The sequence below is a fragment of the Phascolarctos cinereus genome, unplaced genomic scaffold, assembly GCF_003287225.1.
Source record: "Phascolarctos cinereus isolate Bilbo 61053 unplaced genomic scaffold, phaCin_HiC Scaffold_9;HRSCAF=440, whole genome shotgun sequence".
Classification (NCBI taxonomy): Eukaryota; Metazoa; Chordata; class Mammalia; order Diprotodontia; family Phascolarctidae; genus Phascolarctos; species Phascolarctos cinereus.
In genome coordinates, this window is record NW_027556402.1 from 38,784,870 (window position 1) to 38,809,039 (window position 24,170).

Here is a 24,170-nt window from a genome sequence, read left to right on the forward strand (position 1 = left end):
CTCTCTCCCTCTCCCCCCCCTTCACAGTTCTGAGCAGCCAGTTTCTTGTTTACAAAAATTTCCTAAGGAAAGGTACCTTCCTTCAGGGCAGCGGAAACCAGCTTTTCTGAGATGCCAGAACTCTCCTTAGTTACACTTCCTGCTAAGTCTTTTCATTTCAACTGTGCACCTGTGCATTAAGGACATCTGAGACGAGCTTGTAAAACTCCAGGATGTTCCTTTCCTTACCCGTAGTATAATTCACACAATGGATATTTAAAATTTATGGGCAACTCTCCCACATGAAGGTGGTCTGGCCGTTCTATTTCCTCTCTCCACGTGGTTAACACCTCATATGACTTTGGCATTTGGAGAGAGACTTTGACTAACTTTGGTATTTTGCTTAAGATCATTCTAGGAATAATGTCAGACCCTGCAGTTGCTTTCTGCATTAGTGCCAGGAGCCAAATCACTTTTTGAATCTTTTTTTAAAAAAGTGATTATACTTTGTTTTATCATTTATTGTCAACAATTTTGAGTTCCCAATTTTTCCTGTCTCTCCAATGCCTCTTCCACCCATTGAGATCCAAGTGATATAATATTTCTCTTTTTCAATCTTAACTTTTAAGTTGATAAGAACCAAGTCACCCCAAGAAAGAAGCTTAGAGCCCAGGAATTAAGAATAGGAAGACATGCTATCTTTTCAGATGAGAGATTAATTTAGAATGCAGATATCTGTAATCCAGTAGAATATTATATAAATTATGAGAATGATTTCAGAATCTGTTTCCAAGGAGGAATAATTAACAAAGATGACCAAGGCAATGACAATCCGATTCATTTGAACAAACGCATTCTTCATCAGGCTTATTAGCTTTTCCTAGATTGCACATTCCATTTCTTGCTTAAGTGCATTTATGCAGTCTGTCCCATGCCTGGAACACACTCCCACATGAGCCTTCACCTTTCAGTACTCTTCTCTTTCTTCCTGGGTCTGCTCAAGTGTTAACTCTTCTATGAAGCCCTCTTGGATTTTCCCAGGTGAAAGTGTGATCTCCCTTCTCAAATTTGCCTATGCAGCACTGCTTAAACTACGGGTCACAACCTCATATAAAGTCGCTAAAAATTTGGCAACAGTAAAAGGTTTCTGAACATGCAGTGCCCAAAAATTAATTAAAAATCAAAAGCATTATGAATCCGAGGTGTTTCTGGCAGTGTTCGCCCATGTTGCTTCCTGCAACTTCACTGCAGCCTTGGCACAGTGCATTTTTCACTGCACATGCCTAAAACAGGAAAAGGGATCTTCCGTGGAAAAAGTTAAAAAAGCCCTGCACTTTTTGGAATCTCCCCTTTACGCATTCATTTCCTTCTATATCCCCTATGTAGACATAGAATATTTACTCCTTGTGGGCACATAGTAAGCGTTTAAAAAGTGTTGAAATGAAATTGAATAGCGACAAAATCACTCAATTTTTAATAGCACCAAGCCACCAAATCAGTCGTCAGGCATCATGGAGCCTATCTGACTGAGTTTCTCTTTTGAAGTCACTGTAATAGAAAGTAGTTTTAGCCTCTACTAAAAATGAGGGGGCAGTTCTCATGAGGGATGGGGGGAGAGAGGGAGAGAATTTGGAACTCAAAATTTGAAAAAAGTTTCGAAATTATTTTCACGTGCAATTGGGAAAAATATTAAATTATAAAAATAAAAAGAATGAGGGGGCAAAACATGGATTTCGAGCTGGAAGAGACTTTAGAGGTCATCGGAGGGAGGAAGCTGAGACCCGCAGAATTCATTGGCCCCAGATCTCATGGAATCGGCACTTGACTGACTTGTTAGTTCCTCTGACTCCCCAAACACATTACTCTTTCCATTGCACTTTGCTATTCCCTTTAGCGCCTGGCTCTAGCCCTATAGAGAGGCATAGTGGATAGAGCATCAACCTCAAAGTCAGGAAGACCCAGGTTTGAGTCCCATGTCTGATACATACTGGATATGGGATCCTGACAAATCATTTAAGCTCTCAGTGCCCTAAGCTACTCTTTAAAATTGTAAGTTGCAGAGAAGGTGCCCACCTGTATGGGTAGAGAGAGTTCCTTCCCTCATCCAGCATTTGCCTGTTCTAATCACAGATCTAGTCTCTATCACAAGCCCTAAGCCAAAGTTGAGAATGTGACTGCATCACAGGAGTTAGAGCTGCAAACGACCTTAGGAGTCATCTGGATTCTAGCCCAACCTTTGCATTTTAATGAAAGCGGAAGATGAAAAATGATACCCAGAAAGTTCAAGATTCTTATACCCAATGCTTCATGGGTAGCAACAGATAATGATTTTAACCAAGTTCTCTGACTCCAAATCCCATATTATTTCACTATACTACATAGCAAGCTGCTTTACTGATCTAAGAATGTGCCAAATAGCAGGACTGTTATTCCACCAATACAGAATGAATTATTGCTAAGGTTTGAATTTCTGTTCAGAAAGGAACCACAGTAACAATGATGACAAATGATGAGGCCCAGAGGAGGTTCATAGGATCATAGGTCTAGAACTGGAAGTCTAGTCTAACCCCCTGCTTCTACCGATAAGGAAAGTGAGGCCTGAGGAGATTAGATTACTTGCCCATGGTCACACATACAGTAAGTGTTAGAGGTAGACTCTTTAACTAGGTCCCCTCATGCAAAGTCCCGTGCTCTCTAGCTACTGTACCATGCTGCTTGCCTAAGGAATTGGGAAAAAAAATTTTTTGAGATTTGATTTGATTTTTAATTTATGAAATAAAATAAGCATTTCCATAACACAGTAAAAAATTTTAAAAAGATGATTGCACATGAAACTGCAAATCTATTATATGTACCACTTAATATACCTTATAATAAAGTTATCATGTGATTAAAAATTTTTTTTCTTTCTCCCACCCCCACAGATGGTTGCCATTAGATACAAATATGCATAGATGTTAAATCATTCTATATATACTTCTATTAATACTACTATGCTATAAGAAAAATTTTTAACAATACAGTAATACAACATTTCAAACTACATTTTACTCCCAAATTTTCAAGTGTTTTGCAAGATCCCTTCCTAAACTGAGGGCCGAATACAAGGTGCTACCACCTCTTTTCTTCTTCCCTCTGTGTTCTATTCAACCACATTAGAAATAGAGGCCTGATTGAGGTAACCACCTTGCAAAATAATCTCTTCTTTTATAAAGAACGTAGCTTAAAGAATAAGTTAATTTATAATTAATTATAATGTGAAAGGAAATTTGGCATAGAGTGCTAGAGTCTGGAAGATGTGGGTTCAAATCCTACCTTTGATAGCAGTGTCACTCTGGGAAAGTCACTTAACCATTCTAAGTCTCAGGCAACTTCCTAAGACTTATCTACTAAATCGTATATAGGTTGTAGTCTTCATCCACACATACTTTGTTATTATAGACACAGAACATTTTAATATCAAATACTAATTAGTCTTATGCATGAGAACATCATACAGACAGAAAATGCATCCACATAAAGAAATTCATGGCTTAGAAATAAAAGGTCCACCGAAGTATATTTTTCTTTCTTTAATGCATATTTTTCAAAACTACCAGTAAGAAATTATTTGAATATATTCCTATTCCTCCCACCCTGTTGGTTGAAGACACCTTCCCCAGGGTAGTGAAATTTCCTTATGTCCCTCAAACATCCCACAGTGCTAGATCTGGGTTGCTTCCTGATCTTTTTCTATTTCAGTCCTAGGCTGAGTCTCGACCAGAGGTGGGAAACCACTGTGGCCCTCTAGGTCCTCAAGTGTGGCCCTTTGATTGAACCCAAACTTCACAGAACATTTGTAACAACACATTGATTCTGTGAAGTTTGGATTCAGTCAGACAAAATATTTAGTCTAGACTGAAGGTTGAAAAGCTTTGTGACAGGGCTTGGGTGCAGAAGTACCTGTGAGTGTTCTTTATTAAGATCCTGTTTTCTGATAATTTCTGCTCCCCAAAGCCATAAGTATTACTGTCCTCAAGCAATCCATTTTGATATCTGTCCAGCAAAAGGTTTCAAGGGAGATTTATTAGCACTAAGTTCCAGTGATGTCACAGAAAGGTGGTGATCTGGAAATTGAATTAGGGAGAAGTATTTGAGGGATTATTTTGATGAATAATTTGTCAGAGAGGTTGTAATGGAGAACCATTTTTTTTGCCATTATCAACCTTGGCTAGCCTTTCTTATTCTGGCTGTATGACTTTCATTTGTTTCAAAGTCATCAAGTATTGCTACCACAGACTTTAACATCCACAGATATGACTGGAACCTCAGAAATAATCAAGGTCCAATGGAGAAAACAACTTTAACCATCCTAGATTATTTCTATAACCTTGGCAGGCTTGCCAAGTAGAGAATGGACTGTTTGCAGAGCCCAGGGAGACGCTTGGTAGGCTTAGTCAAACATGGAGCTAAGGGGAGAACAAAGTGCCTCCACCAGCCGATGGGAAATTCAGGCTAGTAGTCCCTCTGCCCCCATCATTGCTCATTACTATCAGCAAGGTAAATAAAATGGTTTAAAGGTTTCTGAGCTGGAAGAGCTCATCTGCTATTAGTTTAATGTCCTAATTTTACAAGAAAGAAAACAGGGTCAATGAGGTTAAGCAGTTTACTCAAGTTCATGTAACATAGCCAATATTCTAACCCAGGTCTTCTGATTCCAAATCTAGTTTTCTTCTACTGTGCCAGCTGGCTTCTTTTCCTTGGTCACTTTAATAGTTCTGATTCTGTGATCTTACTGCCCCAGTCAGAGCCTCCTTTGATGTTCACCTTAGCCTGATTTTTGATTTGTGCAAAATTCACTGGTAGGGAATACACAGCTTGGTTTTTCCCAGACCCTCTTCTCCCCCATACCCCTAGTCCTAGGGAGACTCAAATTGTTGTTAAATCATAACTTTCACATTGCTACTTTTTTAACAATATTTCATAGTCTCAACCACCACATCAGGTTGATCCTTCTCTATCCAGCCCACTAACTCTGTCCATGTTTTTTTTATTGGGGGGAGGGGGGAGAGCAAATTTGTCCCTTTGGGACTATGCATCTCAGATTCACAAATTTGGCCTACTATGCCATATATATATATATATAAAATCTCATTTTCCTCATCTATAAAGTGAAGGAGTTAGATAGGATGACTCCTTTTAGTTCTAAATCTATGACCATATTATCAATGTAATATTTTTCAATGAACTCAAGGGAAAGTATTTACAAAGCTGTGTCCTCTGGGCAAATCTTTACTATGAGTCTAAGGCAATATTAATATGAAAATGGCACTGACTTTTCATTGGATGGCACATTTGACGCTTACTCAGACCAGTAGTGGTTGTTGTCAAGTAATGTTTAAGAAGTTTTTTGTTTGTTTGTTTGTTTTTAGGCAACTGGGGTTAAGTGACTTGCCTAAGGGTCACACAGCTAGTAAGTATCAAATGTTTGGTCAGAGGCTGAATTTGAACTCAGATCGTCCTGACTTCAGGGTTGGTGTTCTGTCTACTGTGCCACCTAGCTGCCCCTAAGAAGTTATTTTTACTATTTACTGGAATGTAATTTTCTTTCCCTTTTCAAAATTGTTATAGGTATCTTTTGTTTTTCCATTACTTACATTTAACATTACCTGTCCCCCACTGCATCTCAGAGAACTCTCTGTCATACACAGAAGAAAAAAGAGTTAAATTAACCAACACAGTAACCAAATCGGACTTGGCTATATATAGTATATCTATCTATTTATCTATCTATCTATCTATCTAGTCTGCCTCTACAAAAAAGAAAGGGAGGTCTATTTTCACATTTCTTTTTGGGGGGACAGTTTTAGACATTATTATTTCTCAGCACTCAGTTCTATTTTGTTATTATTATACCTTCTATTTTTGTAGTTGTATATTTTTTTCTTGCTATACTTTGTATAGTCTTCCAGTGTTCCTCTGTATTCATATTTATTGTTTCCTAAATTAATATTAATTAATAAATTAATAATTCATTTGAATTAATATATTAATTATAGTCTATATAAAATTAATAATAAATTAAACTAATATTAACATTAATATTCTGTTATATCCAAGAGCTACAATTTGTTTAGCTGTTCCCACATTGATGGGTGTCTACCTTGTTTCCAGTTCTTTGCTGCTATGAAAAGTGATGTTATAAATTATATATTCATATGTATATAAATTATAAATATTTTTGTGTATGTGGGATTTTTCTTTTTTATCTCTTCTTGAGGTAGAGGGCTCACAAGAGAATCACTGGATCAAAGAGTATTGACAATTTTGCCACTGACTTAGCAGAATTCCAAACTGGTTTCCAGAATGGTTGAACCAGTTCATAGCATCACCAACATAACATATTAGAGTGCCTATCTGTATCACCCCGACTATTACTATCTTTTGACTATTAGACAATTTCTGGAGTAAAACCTCAGAATAAAAAAAAATGCCTTTGTCTTAGTGATTTGGAAGTCTTTCATATGGTTGTTAATAGTTCTTTTTTGGAGTCATTGGGGAATGATTTTCAATTTTACTTATATGTTTTCTTTATATCTTGGATATCAAATCCTTGTCAGCAATATTTGGCACAGTTTTTTTTCCCCTCCAACTGAATACTTCCTTTCTTATTTTAGTTATATTAATTTTGTTCTTGAACTGGGAACAGTGGTGCATGCCTATAATCTCTGCTACTGAGAAGGCTGAGACTGGTGGATCATTTGAATTAAGGAATTCTGGACTAAGCTGATTAGGTATCCACACTAAGTCTGGCACCAATATAGTGATCCTCTGAGAGCAGTGCTTGGGGAAGAGAGTCACCAGGCTGCCTACGGAGTGGCAAACAGGCCCAGCGTATAAGTGAAGCAGGTCAAAAATTTTGTGCCAATCAGGAGTGGAATCAGGACCATGATGCACCTATAGTCTGGGCCAGATAATGAGATCCAATGGAAAGGAAGGAAGGGAGAAATGGAGAAGGAAAGAGAAGAAAAGAAGAAAGGAAAAAAAGAAGAAAAAAATATTCTTGCAATGGTTTTTCATTATTTTTAAATTTTATTTTTTCCAATTTTATTTCCAAATCTCTCCCTCCCAAGCCCTCTCCTACCCACTGAGAGGATAAGAAATATGATATTTTACATATGAAGTCATTACAATAGCTTTTCAATTTCATGTAATTGAAATGACCCATTTTATCTTTTATGAAAATAGGGAGAAATCCTCTCGGTGCCAATACCTCATGTTGCGTATGAGAAAATGGGCAGTGTAATGACTGGGAATAATCATTTATATCTAAGTACTTTCTGATTACAATGCTTTTATTATTGCATATGAAGTAAGGTCAAATATCATCATATCAGAATGTTTGTAAGAAAGAACATGCCAAAAGATTGGGAAAACAGTGAGAAATGAGAAATGGAAAGGGAGGCAGGGGGAAGAGAAATAGGAAAGGACTGAGGGAGATATAATTTCCATCTCTGGAGCCAAATACTCCATTGAAACCTCATCATAATACAATTTAGAAGAGTCATCATAAAGAGGTTCGATATTGGATCTTGTCCAGGGGGGCTTAACTAGAGGTGTTCCCGCGGCACCACTTGAAACTGAGGAAAGGAAGGAGAAAAGGAAGAAATAAAATCCAGATAAACATTGCTAAGTGACAAGATATTCTTTCAAACTTCATTTCTGGAGTTAGGGCTCTTGTAGTGAGACTGAAACTTCGCATATCACTGTAGGAGAATACGAAACCAGCCCGGAACAGGCAGCTGTTTGTCGAGTTCCCAGCCGTGGCAACACGCTTCTGATTTTCAACTCCCAGAGTAGCTTTATGGAGGCAAAGCCTGAAATGGAACTCTCAGGCTGTGGCTTTGGGTTGGTTATATTCCATCCTCAAATTGCACTGAAGTGTTAAACCTTCAATTCATTTGTAAAACACAGCTAAGGAAAGAAAGCAAAATCCAGACCTGCCCCATGGCTGTATACAAATCCCTAGGACTTCCTCCTCTCATACTGAAGTACTTTGCCATGATCCACCATAACCGAACGTGTTATTTTCAAGAAATGAAAAAGAATCCTGATTTCCAGTGAATGTAAATATATGTGTATCAAATAACAGACTCTCTGAGACCAGAAATCATAAAATTATAGAATTTAACAAATTATCATCAAGTCTAGCTCCTCATTTATAGATAGGAAAACAGGCAGAGGGAGGCCAGAGCCTGGGCTAAAGCTAAGTCTCTTGACTCCTATATTTGTACTCTTTCTATCACACTACAGTATACCACATCACTTATGTGATATAGGCCAAGTCATAAAAACTCTCTTGACCTCATCTATAAAATGAGATTGGACCAGGTGGATACCATGCTTATGATTCAATTTTTAATAAATACAGAATGAGAAAGCAATGTTATTGTCCTAAATAGGTTTTTTTCTCTTATTGTGTGTACTTTTTCTTTTCCTCTCAAATCTGTAACTTGATTTTTAAATGCAGTTTGAAATTGACTCCAGGTAGCTGAATGTTTATTGTCTGATTTTTAAGGAACGAGCTTAGCAGACCATGAGTAGACTCAGAGCGAGCCGACTAGGCTCCTGAATAGGAAATGCATTTGTATTGATATTGACACTGATATCGATATTGTATTGATATTAAATTAATACTTTGTATTTCACTGAAAAGAATAAATATTTGAGAGGAGAAAATATAGGATAGGCAAGATTTTTAAGTGAGCCATAGTCAAGCATAATTCCCAGGCCCCACCACCTCCAAATAACAAGAAATGTACTAGATCCTTTAGTGTCTCCAGTGTGACATGGGAGACATAGGCATAGAACCTCTCAGCATGGCATGCCCACATCAGAAAAGGTGCTGTGCTCTATGAGCCAAGCAGAATTGAGGTAGCTCAAGAGAAACACAAGATATGCAAACTTAGAGAATCCACCCCAAAGGTTCACAAGGACTGTTTGTGTCCAACCTGTGGTAGAACATTCTGAGCTTGTATTGGTCTGATCAGCCACAGTCATACACACTAAAACTTGATTCTGGTATAGTGGTGTTATTTTGGTCCTCTTCCAAAATGAAGTACAAGAAGAAGATCCATTAGGCTGAACATGGCAGCAAGGGGGTACAGTGTGTTATAATAGAGAAAGAGATGGCTACAGAATCAGGGAATTCTGCCTCCAACACAGACTGGCTGTGTGAACTTGGCTAAGTCTCAATGCCCTAGGCAAAAAGCAGATACAGATTTGTATTGATAAATGAAGCTTTCTTCCTAGAGTTTCTCTATACCAATGAACTCACAGGTCCATGAAAAGAAAAGAAAAGAAAAGAAAAGAAAAAGATGAGAAATACTTCCATGCAAGGTGTAGTATTTTGAAATATTACTATAGGATCTGAGAGAATGATCTACTACCCAGTCAGCTCTGATGAGCCAAAAGACTTCCATTTTAAGCTTTAGCTGTCGTAACTTTGATCTTCTTCTCTTAGCAATGATCCAATCTAAGTAGCTGTGGAGAATGAGGAGAACCAGTCTTCTATATCAAGTAGAGGGAATATATAAACCTATCTATAATTATATCTCTATGAATTTTCATATGGTAGGGAACCATTCTCACCCCACAAAGTGAAAGGAGCTTTGGTAGACTTTATAGAAGGAAAGTTAGGCAGTGGAAGGAGGAGGGCAAACAGTTCAGAGGCTTGATAACTGCTCAGAAAAGAAGGATTATGACAAGAAATCAACCAAGAGTAGCAAAACTTATCAAGAAAGAAGGAAAATCAGTCAACAACAAATGCACATTATTTAGTGATCAAAAGTAACTTCAAACCCTTAAATTTAGCAAGAAGGCTAGCAGAAAATATTTGGGTTTTAAGGCTACCCCAAAACTCCCACCAAGTACAAAAATTAGTAGTGAGTCATACAGAAAGGAAAAATTATGTATCAAACTTGAAAGGAACATAATACAGTGGACAAATTTAATTCAGTGACTGAAAATTAAAACACTAAATGAAAGAAAGGAAAACAATACATTCTATGGTATCCCTAGAAATAGTGGAAGAAAGAGTAGTTTTTGAAAGCAGAAATAATAAAGTTAAAAGAAGAATTTAAATAAGAAATAAGGATGGGAATCAGATCTCTCAGAGAAGAAAGAAATTAGACAAATGAAAGTGGAAAATTAAAAATACATGTCAAAAATTTTGAAAGTAGAGACTCTAGAAAATAGAGCGATAGATTTGGTACTCAAAAAAAAAGTAGATGTGGAAGAAAATATGACAAAATAGGACCAATCAGCAGCATTACTGGATGAATACAAGTTCTTTACAAGCCAAACTGACAATTTTTAAAGACAGAAGGCATAGAGATAATTTAAGAATCATAGATTTCCCAGAAAAAAATGTTATGAATTGAAAAACCTGAATATTATCCTGCAAGAAATTCTATAAGCAATTGTCCAGAAATACTAAAAACAGAGGGTAAGGTACTGATTGGTATAATGTCCAGGTAACCAGCAAGGAAGAGCCCTGAGATTCCTTCATCAAGGAAGGTAGTGAGTGGTTAGAACTTCAGAATTTCTTTTTGGTTATGTTGTTTTTTAATGGTAGACAGCCAAGAGAAAAACCTTACCTAGCAAGAAAAATAGTTCTGAATTGTTCAGGACTATTCCTAAATCGTAACTAATGAGAAATCAAAGATATGGTACCAGGATACTCTGAAAAGTAAATGCAATAAGGAGGCACTACCCAAATAACGTATCTTATATTCAAATAACATATACTGACCATATACATCAGCTAAAATAGATGAATTAAAATAAAAGAATTGAATTAATATTCTGTATACTAAAACACAAGTTTCCCTCATAAATGAGTGTGTGTGTGTGTGTGTGTGTGTGTGTGTGTGTGTGTGTGTAACATAGGGAAGTTAGTCGGGGAGGAGATTTGGAGATGAGATGGGGGGGAGGTATAGACTATTTTGGCTATTTCCAACCTGTACTGAGATGGAAAGGAGAGGGGAGAGTAGTTTTTTTAGTCTCTCAATATGCCTGCAAAGCTTCCAGATAGTGGGCAAAAATTCCAGGTAGTGGAGGACAGTCACCTGGGCAGGAGTGAGGAGAGAGATCGGTGTTTAGCAGGAAAAAGAATAATGGGAATATATCAAAAAATATTGCGGGAAGGGAGTGTTACCTGAATCTAGAATAATAATGTTTAATGCTCAAGGAGTAGTCAACTCAGAAAACCCCCTTCTCTAACCAAGGGTCTTATATCACAGTAGAGAGAGACACACACACAGAGAGAGAGAAAGAGAGAGAGGGAGGGAGGGAGAGACAGAGAGGGAGGGAGAGAGAGAGGTGCACATATACATATATATACATATATGTATATATACACACATATGTATATATACACATATACGTATATATACATATATGTATATATACACACATATGTATATATACACATATACGTATATATACATATATGTATATATACACACATATGTATATATACATATATGTATATATACATATATGCATATATACACACACATACACGTGTGTATGGTATATATACATATATGTATGTACATGTGTATATATAAGTATACGCACATATTATGTATGTGTGTATATATGTATGTATGTATCCTATGTCAGAAAAGCAGGTGAATGACCCCTTTAGAATGGATATTGTCAAGAATTTGGATATGCTTGTCTCCAGATGGCAAGGTCATTGATGTTATGTGGAGTAGAAGCAGGTTCTGTGTCTCTGCATACTAGGGACACCACACTAAACTGCTTCTTGTATAAAATAATATTTCTAGGCTTATCAGAATTATCTGTATTCTAAAACATTTTTTTTTCAGAAATCTTCATTGTTCATGGTTATGCTGCACCAACAAGATACAGGTAGCAATATTACCTAAATAAATTGACAGATTTAGTGCCGTATCAGTCAAACTGCCAAGGAAGTATTACTTTATTGAATTTTTAAAAGCAATAAGATTCATTTGGAGAGCCAAAAGGTCCATCTAGCATCTCCAAGAAAATTAAAAAAAAAAAAGAATATTACCAGAGCTCAAACTACACTGTAAACCAGTATTAATCCAGACTATTTGGTACTGGTTACAAAGTAGAAAAGCAGATCAGTAGAACATGCTAGTTAGGCAAGACCCAGAAGCAATTAAAATTGTTTAACAGGAGCTGAGTGTTCTAATGAAATCAAGAACCCAAACTACTCAAGGGAGAAGAGCTTTCCCCTGGAGCTGAGAGAACTAGAACACAAAGTGGCATGAACTAGTTTTAGAAGAGCATTTTATATCTTATACCACAAAAAGACCTACATGTGACATAATTTTTTTAAAATCACGTGATAAGTAGTGTAATGGAAGAAAGTACTATTCTTAACTACAGTTAAAGGAGAAATACCTAAACAAACTAAGAATACAGGTGATCTTAAAAGACACAGTAGATAATTTCTATTACATGAATTTAAAATGCTTTTGTCTGAAAATGATCAATATAGTTAGAATTTTTTAAAAGTCTAATATGGGAATTAGTTAAAGACATGAATCCAGAAGAATGTTTAGCTATTTATGTGTTTTCAAAGCTCTTTAGAAATACTTTTTTTTATATAGAATTGATCTGTTAAATTATTGTTAATTAAAACGAGTCCCTGAAGGCCCATACTTGACAATACAATTAGCCTAATTCAGGTTATCAACAAGTATTTCTTAAACATCAACTGACAAAAAAAAAAAGTAGAAAGGAAGGAAGGGAAGGAGGGAGGGGGAAGGATGCAAAGAAGGTAGAAAGGAAGGCAGGAAAAAGAAGAGGAAAAGAAGGGAAGGAAGGAAGGAAGGCAGAAAAGAGGAAGAGAGGAAGGAAAAGAAAGTAAGAAAAAAGAAAGACGGAAGGAAGGAGGAAGAAAGGAAGGAAAAGAAAGAAGCAGTTTCTGCCTTTAATGTGGTTACACTTTATCTTATCATTGTATATTCAAATCAACATGTCAACAAGTATTTATTAAGAGCTCAGTATATGCCAAGCACTGCACTAAACCATGGGAATATAAATACAAACAAAAAGACAGTTTTTCCCCTCAAGAAGCTTCCATTCTAAAGGGAGAAGAGAACAAAGAGCTAGAAAGGGCTGGGGAGGGTGGGGTATGGGGGGAAGTACCCACAAGGGAGCACAGTGAAGAAAGAAGTCAAGATAAGAGCTGGGAAAAAATGAACGAGTGAACATGGCTGGCCAGAGCACTTTCCTTTAAAGGGTGATGCTAAGATGAACTGATCCATCAGTTTTATTTTAGGTCAATAATTTATATTAAAGAAAACTTTGTATCTTTAAAAATAGAAGCCTTACCATAAATAAAATTAATAACATGTTGCTATAAAATTAATAACGTAATATTATACCATAACAAAAACTGTTTCTGTGGATCACCCAGATTTTTTTCAATATGGTAATAATACTTAGTAAGCATATAAGAGGTTCTTTACAACCACTTCCACCGAGCCATGGAGCTTAAACAATTTTATAGTCTCTAGCCATCCAGATTTTCTCAAATATAATGAATTCACTCTTTAGATGTTTATCTTACAATATTATTTCAGTACAGTTCATGAAAAGTTGCCTCCCCCCCAAAAAAAACTAATAGCTTAGCATTACAGCTATATCACATCCCTACACATATTTCAGTCTATGTCTCTCTTTTTTGTAAAAAAGGAATGTTAACAACTTGAGTGCAGGAAGCAGGTGTGATGACTCTTGCTGGTTTTTAGGCTTTTAACACCATCCCGGCCGTTCTGTAATTTCTGGACCCAGTTCATGGCATGCATGAATTTTCTTTCCCTATATCTACTAAGTTATAGCTCAGAGAATCCCACAGTCATGGCCTGGCCACACTCTCCCTTACATTCTGGTTCCATAGAAATACTATACAAAATGGAAACAGGGCCACCCAGATTTTTCAGTGAGACTTCTGTGGGCTTAAGAGTGGTGCCTCTGGTCCACACAATGGCAGAACAGCTTTTGATCAGGGAATTTAATTTTAATTGAGCAAAACACAAAGCATTCCTGCAATCTTATCATTCTGACTGGTCACCCACGCTAAGTCTACTTATGTTCACTGATATCTCACCTCTCACTCCTTAACCTCTGCAACTAAATTCACCACACCACAGAGAGAAAGAGTTAGACATGTATCACTGTCAGTGGCTTCCAGACTAAAGCTTTATACCATCAAAAGTTGACATGTTCTAATTCTGCTCTCCGAAGGCAAGTCTATTATTACTACTATTATTAGAAGAAGTCTATTCCCTCTTCCATTTGATAGCCCATCAAACATCTAAAAATAAATAATGTGGTCTCCTCTAAGTTTTCTCTAGGCTAAACATGATTACCACATTTCACCGCATAATTGTCGCACCCTATTTTTTCAGTCCGAAGATTGGTTTATAACCTTTTATCATGTATATACACAGTATAATTCTGTTCCTCATGCCACTTAAAAGGTAAACAGAGCGGCAATGTATTCACCAGTGGCGTATGGACACATTTATCTCCACACTGCTAGCTGCAAGCCTAGAATTCTCAGTTCATGGGCATTGTCAGTGTATTTCCAAAAGCCAACTTGCATGGTTTGTTTAGAGGGCTGCAGTACCAACCATACTGTCATGCAACCCCGTGAAGACCTAGCTGTAGGCACCAGGGCAGGCAGGCAAAGCTGCCATGAATAAGTCATGTGATATGGTAAGACCTGCATGTTCCCACGCTAACTAAACTGTACAATTCATCTGCCAGCAATACAGTTTAGTGACAAATTATTTTTAAGTAATACTGGCACAGTTTTAAAAAGCTTCACATAATGATCATGCCCCACTTTTGGGTAAAAATTTGCCATGAAATCCGCAATGATTATGCGGTGACATACAGTGGTAGTTCATAGGCTCAAAGACCTATTCCACCCCCGATCCCTATTTGGAAGGGGCTCCATAGGCCATCTATTCACAGCTTCTCATTTTACAGATGTTCTTTAAAGTGATCCTTATAGGACACAAACCAGATTGCTCTTCACTATGCTAGTTGGCCTCCTCTGGACAATTTCCAGCTTGTCAATGTCTTTCCTAAAATGTGATGGCCAGATCTGAATACAATACTGCTAGATGTGTTCTGACCAAAGCAGCATATAAAGTTACTATCACCTCACTATTCCTGGACGCTGTGCCTGTATGGAGTACGATTTCATTAGCTTTTTCATTACCAAATCTCACTGCTTACTTATTTAGCTTGCAGTCCATTAAAACTCCCTGATGTTTTTCAGAAAAATTGCTCCCTAGTCATGTCTTCCAGGATCTTGTACTTGCAAAGTTAATTTTTGAAAGTGAAATATAAGACTTGATGTTGGTTCCTGATAAATTTCATTTTAGGGGCAGTATGCCATAGAGTTGGACTTTGAGTCAGAAAGACCTGGGTTCAATTTCACCTCTGAAACATAATGGCAGTAATAAAGAAATCATTTAAGTCTTCAGTGGCCCCAGGTAATTCTTTAAGAGTAGGTGGAGGCAGCTAGGTGGCTCAGTGGATAGAGTACTGGGCCTGGAGTCAGGAAAACCTGACTTTAAATCCAACCTCAGAGACTCACTTGCTGTGTGACCCTGGGCAAGTCACTTAACCTTTGCCTTCAACTACTGAAGAAGGAAAAGGCAAACCACTCCAGTGTCTTTGCCACAAAAACTTTATCGACAGCATAGGCGTGCTATGATCCATGAGGTCTTAAAGAACTGGACATGACTGAATGACTAAACAACAGAGCAGGAGTGGACCTGAATATATAAGTATGGGGGCAGCTAGGTGGCGAAGTGGATAGAGCACCGGCCCTACACTCAGGATGACCCGAGTTCAAATCAAATTATATATAAAAGTATGGAAATTTAAGTAGATTTTTTTTAAATAACAGGGCCTAACAAATGGGAGGATTTTGTTGGTAAAGTTGTAATTTAATTTACCTAATACTTTTGGAATATTTTGAAAGTCAAACTTTGAAAAGCTCTGTAGTTTTCAGCTCTAAAGTTGACCAAGAGGGGGCTGGGAAGATACAAATCCTCAAAAAATGTATACATTTCTGCTAATCTTCACTCAGAGAGATGAACAAAATTTCTGGGGCCAGCTTCCGTCAATAGTTTCCTCTCCATTGGAGACTTTCAAGCAAGTAAAAAGAATTATTGGGATGGATGATTCATTGGAGTTCAGTTTACCTTCCTATTTACCTAAGGAACAATTTGACACTTGGTGATACATTAGGGAAAGAAGAAAAGGCACACCTGAAGGGATTATCCTGTACTGAAATATTTCAAACAAATAAAGAACAATGGTATTTCTGAGCAGGGTAGAATAGAACCAGCTGTGTGTGTTTTACAATACAAGGAAAATGCAGAAAAACCAACTAAGATATATTTGAGTGAAAGGGTCACAATCCAGGCCCTGAGAGCTTCAAACAGGTCTGTGGATCAATTGTGAAACAGGAATACTCTGTCCTGGATCACTAGTTGGCTTTTAAAAAATCTTTTAAAAAACAATTGTGAACTTAATAATAGTCCATACAAACATTCCTTGTTTGTCCTTCCTTCTTGAAAAGGACCTCAGTATAAGGAAGGTGATATCATGATTTGCAAGTCTATGCAAAGTCATCAGCCTCCCTCTCTTCTGAGCCATCTGGGTCCAGTGCCAAGATATAGATCAGGTTGACTTGGAGATGGCCCTGCATGCAGTGGGAGATTGGCTTTTTTAAGCTAAGGTCTTTCCCAGATCTCATATGGTTTGCTATTAAATAGGGATTTTAAAATGTTAAAAGGTAGTAACAAATTTGCCCAGTTTGTGTCCTTATATGGACTAGTTTTACTGATGTTCTTTTCTATTTTCATTTTCACATCTATTACTACCCATGAATTTACCCCTTTTCAATCCACATAAGCCCCTCATTTTAAACAAATAAATACAGTCAAGCAAAACAAGTCATTGAAGTATTATTGTCTGAAAACATACGTCTCATTTTGCACCTTTAGTCCATCACCTCTTGCCATGAAGTGTAACACATGCTTCATAATCAGCTTTCTGAAATCATGCTTGTCAACTATGTTGATCAGAGTTCTGAAATCTTTCAAAGTTGTTTTCCTTTCCTCTATTTGACCATCCTGTGAATTTTTCTCCTGGTTCTGCTCATTTCAGGCTGTATCAGTTTATACAAGTCTTCATAAGTTTCTCTCACATCTTCATGTTTGTCATATTATGATGTAATTTGTTTAATCATTACCCAATGTTCTTTGATACAGTAAAAAAAAAGCTGGTACAAATTACTGTACATGTGGGTCTTTTCCCTCTGTCTTTGAACCCTTTGGGAGTACATCTCTAGTGGAGGTTTCACTGGACAAAGGGCATGTACTATTTGACAGCTTTGGGAGAATGGCTCCCAATTGTTTTTCAGAATGGTTGCATTCATTCACAGCTCTACCAAGACTCCATTAGTGTGCCTTTCCCTCCAAAGTCACTTTTCATCTTTTTGCCAATCTGATGGCTGAGGTGGAACTTCAGGGATTGTAACAATTTGCTTTTGCCTTTTTATTGGTATTTTATATTGTTGTTTCATAGGATTATTGATGGCCTGCATTTCTTGATTTCAAATGGCCTGTTCATAACTTTTAACCACTTTTCTCTTGAGGAACTGATCTTTTTTCTTATATATTTATATCAATTATCTATATATTTTGGATATCAGACCTTTATCTAGGGTATTGGCTGCAAATGTTTTTTTTCACAGTCGTGCTAGCTGGCTTCTTTAAAGGAGGATGCCAGGAAATCTGTGTGCCCAGCCTTGCAATGCTTTATGCCTGGATACCATATCTTCTCATACAAAAATGCATAGGCTAGACCACTGGCAACCTCCAAATAGGTTTTCTCAGCCTTACCATTGGTGTTCTGATTTTGAGATGTTTTATCATTATTATTATTATTACATAACTAAGGCATGACATTTGTTATTGTGCTACCGCACATACTGGGCCATGCCAGTTATAGCCACAGGACGAAAAACAAAACAAACTCCGTTGGCAGGTCTTCCTTTATTTCAGCTCCCACTGAGCTGTGCAATTAGTGCCAATCACTAAAAGTACTTTGCTAGTCCCAAATTGTACGTTGTTCACTTGGGTGTGTTAAAAGGTGCAGAAGCCATGCCTCACTTATTAATCATTAATGTAAACTTGCCACCTACTCAGAACTTTTGCTTCTTAAATCATGAAATAAAAAAAGCATCAGTCTTAAGCATAAATACAGTGTGACCCAATACACAAAGGCTCTTTCTTCTGAATTCTATTCATACGAAGGGCAATTTGTCACATGATATTTACGTTAAAAAATAAGGGTCAAGAATGAATGTCTAAGATAATAAACGTGTAGACTGTTTTCTACTTCTTGCGGGAAGGGAAAGGCTCTGTAACAAACTTGGGTGCTGAGTTAAGCACTTTCATTCATAAGTCCATCTGAAAACCATATCATTTGGTGATTTCTGCTGGGTTGCCTGTGTCTCCTAGCTCCTTTCCTCTTTTAAATTTTAAATACTGCAAAGGAACCATTTACCCTGTGAGGTTCTCATAGTTAGGACCAAACCCTTCTCTGAGGAATTTTGGCACCCAATTAATTAGCTCGTTATGAGCAGGAGCTGCTCTCTTTCAGTAACTCCTATTCTGCCATCCGTAAAGTGTGATTCCGTAATAAATTTCCACGAAGCAAACTATTTCTGGTAATTCTCCCTAATTAACACCAGGTCTGCTAATAATAAATTAGTACCTATGTGTTTCTGATATAACCAAGATCTTGTCTGGGAGGACCCTAAAAAGGCAAACTCTAACCTAAATTAAGCTCTTGCTGGCAAAGGGATTTATATGCTATTTTGTAAGAAAACCTTTGATAATCTTATATTGGGGCATTCTGACTAGCAAACATTGAGTGACAGGGAGATTTGTTCTGGTCTGAGCACTGAAAAGGGATTTACTGTGAACACATACTGTTGAGTCTTAAGCCCATAAATCTTGCACAGGATTACTGATGCTTAATGAATGAATGACAGATCTCTTATTTTTGTCGGTGCATTTTAATGTGCAATGACGTGATTGATAGAAACCAAACATTGACCATTAAAGTGTCAAATGCAGACATGATGCTCTTAAATGTTTGGCTTCTGGAGTTTAATATACTGTGGGCAAGTAGACCTGAATTTGTCTTTTATTCCCAAATCTCAAGACTGCAACAAAAAACATTCCTCTGAAACTTCATGTAGTTGGGGGGGTTGGGGTGGGGTGGAATCTCACTAAAACCAGTAAACAAACAAGGCTGAAGTAAACCTACTCAGCTTTAGAATACCTGGCTAATGAGACTGGTCTGAGATCTGTGCTATCATCGTGAAATCCTTGGCCAGAGTGATGGTAGATAGTGGAGGCGGACAAAGTCACAGCTAAATACATGACCAGCTTTGCTAGTAATAGATAGTAGTAATAAGCCTGAAAAAAAAAAAGCCTGTTACGTTAATGCACCATTTTCAAGTACTGCTTAACTCTGAGCGATTAACAAAATGGGATAAAAAGTGCCTAATTGTGGGTCTGGTATAACCCATTCCTACCGTGAATGAGAAAAAGGAGAATCATTTGCCACAAAAGACCCAGACGTGTTCTTCTGAAACACCAAACCTATTTTATTATGAAGCTATTTATTATTTGTTATGTACATAAAGGCATTGTTTTGCTCAGCATGCCGCTTATATGCATTTTCATTAGGATACTTATCCAAAAGCAAAACTGATTAGAATACAGTTTTTAGAAACATAAACAGAAAGGAGCAAAAGTCAGAGGTCAATAGAGAAGCAAAACGACACACTCAAACCTTTTAAACAAATCAAGCAGAAATAAAATTGATGGCGCAGTAATTTTTTTCTACCAATTTGTGTATTTTTCCTTATTTTTATATGCTTGCAAAGCTGTCTTCCTAAAGTAGCTGAGGAAATTGCACTCCAAAATACATGTTCTGAGACATTTACCCCACACTAATATGGGCAGCTTGTTCTAATTACATCTAAGTTCACACAAGAGCAAAAACAGGGAAAGTTCCTTGGAGGCAGTGTGCATAATGAATATAGCTAGAGTACCTCACCTGTTGAAAATCTGTATATTAATATATTCTCATTATAAATAATTTTATAGATAATGCTGCATGAATAATTTTTTTATTCAAAGACTATAGTCTTAATTTGAGCTCATACTCTAACATTGCTCGGAGAGTTAAAGTTTAGTTTAGTCCTAGGCTTTAATATGAAGTCTGAACCATCAGGGATTATGGGCAGTAGAGGAGAAGGAGCTCCTGGCTTGGGGAACCTGAAATTTACAGCATTTAAATGCACAAGTAGGAGGACGAATTTTTAAAATTAGGCTTCTGGTAGCAACACCTGCTATACTTTGGAGGACAGGATTTGACCCTTAGAGGCCTACTAAAATACTGAGTGAGCCTAGATCAGTAATTCAATCATGGAACTCAGAAAATTCCCAGTGATCAGTCACCATCTATGGCCATATAGTACGTTGTTAAATTGTGCTACAAATTTGGCAACCAAAAATATACATCAAGAGAGCTTGAAAGTAAATGAACTACACAGAAGCAGCAAAAACAGAAAAGGCTGTTTTGACCTAGAAGCTATCTATAACCAGAACAATAAATACTCAGGGAGATAACCCGAACAATAAAGTGACCAGCCAGGTATTAAAAGATTAACCCTCGTGTATTACAATCTACCCTTTCTTGGGAGAAAATACACAAATCCTTCTGGTTTATGAGCAGTAGATAGAACTTATTTTCATGGGATTAGTGATTTGCCAATAATCTGACATTTCTAACTACTCAGTTACTAGAGAGACAAAGCACAAAAAGGGAATTAGAAATTCGGCAGCAGCTTCTCCCCTGGCAGGAAGAATGGACGTTAGGGGAAATGCAACAACGTGATCTCCAAGAAATGCGGGTTGGGAGGGAGGGGGGAAGATACTCCTTTAATTAAGAAAAAAAAAAAGTCCTTAAAGCATGATAACTTCAGCCAAATTCCAGGCAAGAATTTTCACAAAGTACACAAATGTCATAGACTACTGAATAAGATCTTGGCACGTAGTTCTAAAACAAACAAAACAAAAGAGGGCGCAGAGAAAGGGCCCAGAGCACAGCAAAGCAGGTCAGAGACACATTTTGAACTGCTCCCAAGCTGCAGACTTTGTGGGAGGCAGGATGTGCCAGAGGCCCCCGTGCAGGTGCTCAGCAGCCGAGAGGGCTGGAGAAGCCGGCTGAGTCCCCAGGATGCGCTCGCCCCTTCCTAAACGCTAAGAGCCCACGAGCTGTTCCACTGCTTTTTGGCTCGGCACACCTCCCCCTTCTGATTTATTTCAATTAATCATAATCCACATATAACATAAATTGGTGAAGACCATAAATTAACAGCCTGTCAGCACTGCGGCCTTTCAAGTTCAGGAGTTTCAACAAAGAGGGCAGTTTCAACCTTTACTCCAGAACAAACAGGCTCACAATGGAAGGGAGGCAGGGGAGGGAGTGATGGGCCTGCGGAGGGACTTTACCCTCCCATCCCCTCTGAGAAACATCATGCCCCACAAGTCTAAAATGAAAACTTAGAACCATGAGGAAGCACTTTCTGACCTTCCCTCTGTTCACTAGAAACACACAGGAGAAAAAAAACAACTAAACTAAAAAAACCATTAAATGCCCTGCATCTTTCTTGCTGAACTAATATATACAGTGTCCTGAAAATCTCAAGGCAATTTAAAGCTTTCAGGTTTAAACTGCACTAAGACTTTTGGGACACCCAACTAATATGATCATGATTTCTCTCTCCCTAGATCTATGCATAATTTTAGTCACTAAATATGGAAAGCAAATAATGCGCCAATAAGTCATCACTTTTCCAGCTTTAATATCACAAAACTCTCAAATGAAATGTTTTTGCATTTAATTTGAAAAGAAATTCACTTATTACTATTTTTAACCCTCAACAATCAAAGAACATGGGATATATTTTTATCACATCTCAAAAGTGATGTTTCTCTACATTCTAAGTAATTTTCAAATCTGTAATTACAGAAAAATCTTGTCTCTAAGTAAAGCTCTTTGTCCTCTAATCAATCAGTCTAACTCTCACAAGTTGCTCTGATTTATCAATCTAGAAAATGTTGAGATTTTCTTTTAGATAAAATCCACTGACTTAAAATCTTTCCTCAGAATTTCTTTCCAAAAATAATGTTCCTAGCACAGCTACACAGAAAGTTGAAAAAAAATTTGAATGTGGCCACTAAACGAGAAAGCACATTTTTGACAAGGTGTTGATATGACCCAAAACTAGTTTTTCTGCTAATTGATTTGTACCAATGATGTATATAACCTTCCAAAATTTAATAAGATAGCAACTATCATTTATACAGTGTCTGAAGGTCTGCAAAAGCGCTCGCTCTCTCTCTCTCTCTCTCTCTCTCTCTCTCTCTCTCTCTCTCTCTCTCTCTCCCCCCTTTCTTCCTTTACCTGCCCAACTCCCTTAAAGGGAGAAAGGCTCAACTTTCTGACCATTCACTTTTTTTTTCCTTCTCATATTCTACTCTTGGGGGAAAGGGAAGGCTAAGAGTAGAACACAGTACCAGTAGGAAGATGCATATAATGAAAACCAGATGGTCTTATGTTACTAAAAGGTTAACCTGCATGGTTTATGTATGAGTTCCAATAGATGCTTGCATGAGGGGAAAAGGCTTTCCTCATTAATACATCACTTAAAACATTTGCACATGTTGCATCCAAAATTCCTTTGCCATTTCTTTCCATAAGTGATCAGTTTTTAGCACAGCTACACAGAAAGTAAAAAAAAAAAGATTGGCACCTATCACCTAATGAAATTTTCAGTTAACTTGAGGAAGAAGTCTCATTTTGTCTGCTTTTAAATTTCTCATGCAGATGGGACAACTGAGGCGTTTTTATAGATTTTTTCCCCCAGATTTACTCAACATCCATCTATAAATTGATTGTGATCTTGCATTGACTGGGAGGAGGGAGAGGAGCATGTGTTGAGGTCTCAGCATAAAGAATGCCATTCATCAAAAAAGAAATATTTCTTTATCCAATTCTTTCAAGATGAACAATCTTTGCTAGTTAATAGAGGCCTGATAGCTATTTCATGGGCAGAAAATGCCTTGAAAAACCTTGAGTTTCTATGCCATCTCCCTCTCTCCACTTTACATGTCCAAATATTTCCATATAAATGTATAAAAAGTTTTCCTTTCTGCACATTCTTTCAAAGTGATATGAATATTAGCCTAAGAAAAATTAGCTACTAGTACATTCCATCTTCTTTTCACTCTTCAGTTTATTTTCTTCTTTGTCATTATGTTTCCTTTCAGAAATTCAGAGAATGAGCATGTTTCTTGCACAATGGTTTATCCTTCTTGGAGAAAAAGGTCTGCCCTTCCAAACTGTCAGAACACACCTGAAAAGAAGAGAAAAACCATTCAGGGAACCATGAACATCTTGTTGAACATGCCTAGCAAAATAGATATAGCACATTTTTTAAAAGGTGTTGATGTGATCCAGAACTAGTTCTTTTGTGAACTGATTGGTACCAACACTGTATATAACCTTCCAAAAGTTAGTATGATAGCAACTGGCATTTATGCAGTGACTGAAGGTTTGTAAAAGCAGCTGAACACACACTGTAGAGTGAGTTCCACAGCCCTGTTACGTGGGCACTCTAAGTATTCATTACTGTTTCCATTTTGCAAATGAGGAAGGAGAAAGTTCAGGAAGATTAAATGAGTTTATTGAGGTCATACAGCTAATAAATTCTAGAAATGGAATGTGGACACAGGACATGTTGATTCCAAGTCCAACATTCTATTTACTATCTAGGGGTGGGGAACCTTCAGGCCTCAAGGCCACATGTGGCCCTCTAGGTCCTCAAGTGGGGCCCTTTGACCAAAACTGTTTGTGCCGTTTGGATTCAAAGGGCCATACCTGAGGACCTAAGGGCCATATGTGGCCTCAAGGCTGCAGGTTTCCCACCCCTGAATACCATGATGCTTCTTTGAAAACAAGGTCAAATTAAA

General features: G+C 37.4%; 1 protein-coding gene across 1 annotated transcript in view; it reads right to left on the reverse strand.

Moving 5' to 3' along the window:
• Positions 1 to 19,708: 19,708 nt before the first annotated feature.
• PDLIM5 (PDZ and LIM domain 5) overlaps positions 19,709 to 24,170 on the reverse strand; it is a 216,205-nt gene continuing 211,743 nt past the window's right edge. The window contains 1 exon segment of the mRNA XM_021008362.2: positions 19,709 to 23,554. Coding sequence (XP_020864021.1) covers positions 23,465 to 23,554 — 90 coding nt within the window. The 3' untranslated portion in view covers positions 19,709 to 23,464.